This window comes from Charadrius vociferus, unplaced genomic scaffold (assembly GCF_000708025.1).
Source record: "Charadrius vociferus isolate BGI_N301 unplaced genomic scaffold, ASM70802v2 scaffold69, whole genome shotgun sequence".
NCBI lineage: Eukaryota > Metazoa > Chordata > Aves > Charadriiformes > Charadriidae > Charadrius > Charadrius vociferus.
The window spans coordinates 726,148-732,523 of record NW_009649937.1 but is presented as its reverse complement, the minus strand read 5'-3'; the positions used below and the strand labels follow the sequence as shown (position 1 = coordinate 732,523).

At 49.1% G+C, this 6,376-nt stretch overlaps 1 protein-coding gene across 1 annotated transcript in view; it reads left to right on the top strand.

Annotated features, from left to right (window-relative positions):
• Nucleotides 1-6,376, top strand: part of PCBP3 (poly(rC) binding protein 3) — a 41,972-nt gene that overhangs the window by 24,585 nt on the left and 11,011 nt on the right. The window contains exons 8-9 of the mRNA XM_009891394.1: nucleotides 498-572; nucleotides 3,610-3,651. Of these exons, the coding sequence (XP_009889696.1) occupies nucleotides 498-572; nucleotides 3,610-3,651 (117 nt within the window). The remainder of the gene's footprint in view (nucleotides 1-497; nucleotides 573-3,609; nucleotides 3,652-6,376) is intronic.

The following is a 6,376-nucleotide window of genomic DNA, read 5'->3' as shown; positions in this document are numbered from 1 at the left end:
CGGGGGGGTGGGGTTGTTGACATGCAAGAACTCTCAGGCCACAAAGAAAGCCACCACACAAGGAGGCTTATGGCATCCAGGGATGAAAAGCCTGGTCTGTGAGTGTACTTCCCCATCTCACTGCACCTTGAGGGTCTCCTTGGGGTGTTTTGAGGAGGGCGCTGCATTCCAGCGTCACGCTCGAGACTAGACCAGGCAACACAGTTTGTGGAGAGCAGAACAAACGCAAAGGGAGGCAGCAGAGATCCGGGAAGCAATTTAGGGGGACGTGCCTTGCCAGGGGATCTCCTGTACCTGAGGTTGTCCTCGTTGTCCATTAAACAACAATTTCCCCCCCTGTGTTCTCCTGTCCAGAAACGCGGTTTGCCTGGTGCGGGTGTTGCTGGCGGCGGCCCCGGGGGCCGTGCTCTGTCGGGTGCTTTCTAACGCTCTTTTTGCCGCCGTTTCAGGAAAGCTGTTCTAATGTTCTCTCTCCCTCTCCTTGTCCCTTTTCCTAGTCCCCACCAAAAGGTGCCACCATTCCCTACCGCCCAAAGCCCGCCTCCACCCCTGTCATTTTTGCAGGTGGTCAGGTAAGAGCCGACCCGCTTGCAGCCTCCACTGCCAACCTCAGCCTTTTACTGCAGCACCAGCCGCTGCCCGTTAGTGCACTCAGGTTTCTTGCCTTCTGACTTGCATGGTGTCATCCCATCCATTGCGTGCCACGGCAGGTGGACTGAAAGCTCTTTGCAGAACCGCTGGCAGTTTGCAAGCCTGGGCAGCCGGCTTAGCTCCTGTGGTGGCTGCTGAAGGATAAGGAAAGGGCCAGCCCCAGGAGACAGGGTGTTAGCTCTGCTGGGCACTTGTGCACCAAGAACAGGCTGGAGTTTGCTTCATTAGACCTAAATTCAGTATTTGCCAACAGTTACCACTGCGAAGGAGAAAATGAGTAAAACCTCATTGAACAAGAGGCTGTGACCATGCTCTCACAGTGGCTGCAAGTGTTTTATTTTCCAATTAAAAATAACTTTGCATAGTTGTAATTGGTCTAAGATAAGAAGGGCTCCTCCTAGCCACTCCAGGACTGTGCTGAGCCTCTGTTCAGGGCAGCCTCTGTGAAAGGGTCATCCACATCACTGGTGATCAGTGGGTTCGGGTGCTGCTTCCCCAAAAAAGGCCATAACCTCTGCTGCAAAGCTGGGTCTCAGCTCTGCCCACAGGAGAGCCTGCATTGCATTGCCTTCAGTGACATTGTGCAGTGCTTGATCTGCAGGCTTGCAGTCATGATGTGATATTTCTAGTGACCCTTGGGAAGCGATGGCAGATTTTTTCTTTGCAGGATAGCCGTTGCAAACAAAAATCGGCTCCCACGGCATGTGATTTATGAAACGATTAGTTGAGCATGTGGCTGCTTCTAAAGAAGGGACTTGAACCGTTGCTTTTTCCGCCCCATCTACTCACCTCACCGGGTGACTGAGGCCATGCTTGTAGATCCCATCATGTTGTGGTGCACCAGTACCTAGCAGGAGAAGTACTTTCCCAGGAACTTCCAGCAGCTGGGTAGAGCCAGCACCATGAAGTTACAGCTAATGCCATCCAGAGCGGCACCACACAAGTTATTTTGTTTCTCCCCAACCATAATAAATAGCAGAAAGGCAAACTAAGGCTGGGAGCAAATCCCAAAGCACAGGCTATTTCAGGCAGTGTGCTACATTAGCATCTCTTAGTCATTGCCAGCATAGGGAGGAGCATAACATTAGGTCTGAGCAGCTGTCCTGGAAAAGAGCTTTGAGTCCAGCTTCTTGGTGAACTTATCTTCTCAAAAGGGAGAGTAATACTGAGGTAGCCTTTCTCCTGCTGGTGAACGGTTGGTGTCTTGCACAGAAGTGACGCTGTGGGAAGAAGCGACCATCTCAAATGAGACCTCTTCCCTGCCACCTTTGAGAGAGTGCTGGCAAGCCCCTGGGCTCTACCCGAGGAGTGGCACAGGGCACATGGGCAGAGGACAGCAGGTGACAGTCAGTGGTGCTGCGAGATGCTTTGGGGTGGGTTGAACCTGCAGTAGCTTGGTAGGCTGAGGAATGCAGTGGCTGATAGCAACTGCCAAAGGGATCAGCCCCGTTGTTTGTGTGCAATGTCAGCCTCTTGCAGAAAGCCGGGGGTCACACAGGCGGGTGCTGTCAGAGTTGGGTTGCATCTGTCCAAGACACCTTCCTGCCTTTAATTAGACTTTTCTAATCAATTGTTCTAATCAAAAAACAATGACCAAATTAAACCACCACAAAAAGTGAACTTTTTAGAGCAGGCTCTGCCATGTCCCCATGGGCACACCAGTCCTCATTGTGCCAGGATGCCAGAAACTGCCTTTTCTATGTGCCGGGCTTTGCCTCCTTCCTCCTACAGGATTTTGGGGATTTTCCTCACACCAAGCACTTCACTGTTTGCAAACAATGCAGAAAATTTGCAGGAGTTTCAGGGAGGTTTTTTCCTTTTTCTTGGCTATCTTTACTCTCCCTTTTTAAAGTGTTATCCATCTCTTTTGCCATTTCTTTCAGAATCATCTGAATAATGTGTCAACCAGTGGGATACAGTTTGCTAGCTGGTTAAGTCTTAAATATTGGGCTCTCTAGTGTCTGGCTCTTTACCCACAGTGGTGCTTGTTTTGAGCTTCTTTACAAAAAGAAAGGATTGCTAGAAACGATGTTAAAAACACTAAATAATTTGCCTGACAGACATCTGCATGTATTTGTCAATTATAGCTGGTGAAAGGCATTTCAATGCAGGCAGCCTGTCCCTGAGCCCTCTCCTCACTTGGTGAGACATCAGCACCATGCCACCCAGCTGGCTTTCTGCACGGCAATGCCTATAACCCCAACAAAGTACTGGAATATACTGGGTAGTGTAAAGAGTGTTAAGAGTTGTGCACCTGAAAATATGGAGAGACTCATTGCACTGGCTTGCTTCCTAGGATCACGCTTAGGTGCAAAAGGCAGTAGTGATGTTACCATGCATCTGCTACACAGACAATTCTGGTTTGATGAGTATCTTTTGTACCAGTCTTCCTGCTCCATGCAATTCTGTCACCTTTAAAGAGCTGTTTCCTTCCTTTTGGAAGAGCCAACCTAACCCCAAGCCCTTGAAGTTAGGTGGCCCAGTGTGCTCTGGCTTTGATCAGAGGGATACATCTCCCTCCCACTCCAAGTATTCACTGCCCCAGCGAATTTAACGCAGAACAAGGAGGCTCTTCTCCTGGGCTAGCCAAGGGGAGTGTGCAGGGCAACTGCTCATTGTGCGGAAAGTGCTTCCTTCATCCCCCTCCAGCCTCAAAACCAAGCCAGTTAAGTCAAAATTCAAATTCCCACACCCTGCTTTCACCAGCAGTGGAGCACAGGGAGAGGTATGCCAGTGGCATAACGCTCAGCTCCCCATGCTCAGTTATCTGGGGTCAGCGCATGGTCCTGGGCAGGGCAGGGTGGGGGCTGCGCTCCTCTTTAGGCCCTGCACTAACAGCATTTATCCCACATCAGGCAGAAAGGAGCAAACCCTGGGGACAGCAGTCCCTGTGGAGAGGCATGGGGCTTTTCTGCCACCTCCTGCCAGCCCTAATAACGTGCTTTTTTTCTTTTGCAGGCCTATACAATTCAGGGACAATACGCTATTCCACACCCGGATGTGAGTTTTACCCTAATTTTTCTTATACCTTTTTATGTCACCTGCATGCTGCTGTTAATTCACATAATATTAATATTAGACAATAATATTAATAGCATATATTCAAAGTAACTGGCCGTGTGCAGTTTCTGTAATACCTTGAATAGCCTTTTAACCTGTTAGTGCTAAACTTTATTAATTCTGAGGACTTGGCCTGATGCTAAATTGTTTGCGTTGTTCAGTGCTATCCCTTTGTTCTGAGAGAAACTATACTGTATGCATTTTGTGCCTCAAAATGATCAAAATAAGCAAAAAAAGGAAAAAAAGACTTTCCTCTCTATTTCCCCCTTGTCCTTAAAATGTTGGTAAGCCAAGGGCTTATAGAGGTGCTGAGTGCCTTGTTGGGGTGGGAAGAAGACAGAACTGCAGCGGTGTGTGTTTTCCTGCTTGAAGCCTGGGTAGGGGGACATGCCTTTTTGGGTGTCCTCCTCCAAGTGACTCAGAAGCAGGTTCTGAACCTGGGCAAAATGCCACCTGTGCTCCCCTGGAGGGATGGAGAGGATGGATGGTCGCCCTCCATGCTGCTGGATCTTACCTTGCCAAGGGCTCTGTGCCTCCCTGGGGGAGGTGGACCCCAGACTGAAGCGGTCACCCTGGGTTTGACAGCTGTCTCACTGGGTTTGGCTCTATCGCCCAGGGGGAGCATCGCGGGCACGGTCCCTGCTTCGTCTCACACCCCTTGGTGTGGAGACAGATGCCACTCAGACTTGCAGCACGGATGGATTTTGCTGATGCTTGGATCCCCCCTGCTCATGCTGGGCTCTCATGCCTGGGGATGGTCAGGAAGCCACAGTACATTTGCTGGGGGACATGTAGGGAATGGCTGCTGGCATGTCTGCATGTGAAAGTACAAACAGAAGTAGAAAATAAGTCTATTTTAAATTCTCTATGAAAAGCAGCAGTGAAGCACTGCAATACCAGCAGCTCCTTGCTGGCAGCAGACAGCAGCTTGGCTTTGGGGGTCATCATGGCTGATGTGTTCCGGGGAGCTCTTGGAAAAAGCTGGGATTTTCTAAATGCGTTTCAGAGTGGATAAAGTACCTGATAAGTCCCACTGCAGAGGCCTCTTCTTGCTGGCACACCTGTGAGTCAGGGGTCCACAGTGGGGGCTGAGCACAAAGTGCCACTCTGGGGATGCAGCTTCATTGTAAGTGGTGTGGTCTGGGTAGAAAGCCTTCTCCAGCTATCCCACACATGGGAAGAGTATGATGTAGCTCAGTGTTCCTCTTTCTGATGGGTGTGTTGGGTATTAAATGGTGGGATTACCTTTTGCGTGATTGAGAACAGGGCAAGGCTGTTTGATACAACGAATGCACACTCCCTGTGGGAACGGTTAGGACCTGTAGGCTGGATTTTGATCTTAGGAGCAGTGCTTTCAGCCCATTTACTGGAGGCCAGGCTTTGGCTTTCCATGGTACACCGGTATGCATGTACTTTGAATGGCCTGATGTGGTGGTTGCTTGGAAATATTCTTAATTGTGTGTGCTTCGCTTTTGCTCCCTAAGCAGGATATAAATAAATACACCTGCATACTTAGCGAGGGTAGATCAATATATTCTTTGTCCCAGTTTTCCTTTGCAAGTGGTGGCAACAGCTTAGTGTTTTCCTTTTTATTATACTGCTCTGATTGACAAGAATAAAATATATTTAATACATTTGCTGGCTGCACTCTACCCTACTCCCAGCAGATTTGCTGAGACCTGGAAAAAGTTGTTCATACAGGATCCATGCTTACATCCTCACTGTCATAGCTGTCTCACAAGGATTGATCATTTTGAACAGTGCTCAGTGCAGAAACCAGTCCTGAATATGATTTTAGGACATTGCCCTTGCTCTCACAGGGGTCTGTGTTTAGTGGATGCCTCTTGCAGACCCATGGCTCCAGCGTGGACAGAATTTTGCATGCCAAAGCTAAAATGTGAGCTCATACATTGATTTTATTCCCTGGGGAAAAAAAAAAAAAACAACAAACCAAAACAGGTCAGTGAGATTTTTGGCTCACAAAGTGCTTCAGCATTGCCTGTGTACTCGTAAGCCGTTTGGGACGTGATATGTAGTTATGGTGGGAGATGAAAGATGGCCATGGCAGCTGGGAGTCAGGGGCATTTGGGAGTGAAATAAATGTCAAGCACAGGAATGCTCCCAAACCAGAGCATTGCTCCTGGATATGCATCAGGCTGGCAGCCAATAAGATGTAGCTGGGCATTAGTGTGGGTGCCTAGTGATGCTCAGCATGGCTGCACACTGGTCCCAGTCCTGTCCTGTCCTGTCCCTCCTAGCAGTGCCAGTGGGAGAACTCCCCTCTGGTCTGCGGGGACAAACAGAGTTTGAAGAAATGGTCTCAAGGCTTTTCCAGAAAATGGGAGAGAAGGCATTTTTTGCACTGCATGCATTCACGTAGCAGTTTTCACTTTTCACGCCTAGGCGTAGCCATCCTCTCCTCTTGCAGGCTTTTTTCATTGCTGTTATTATGGGTGTTTACTAAATAACATTATCCAAACTATGTTTTAAAAATAAGCTAGATTAGAATTAGAAGGGATTTTGATGTTTTCGGGTGAAAGCAGGACCCCTGCCCTGGGGCACAGTTGGTGCTCCTCCGCAGTGCTGGCAAAGAGGCAGGAGGTTTCATCTGGAGTCCTGCCAGTGCGATGGGTTGTAACGAGGAGCTCCTCATACAGGGCATTCC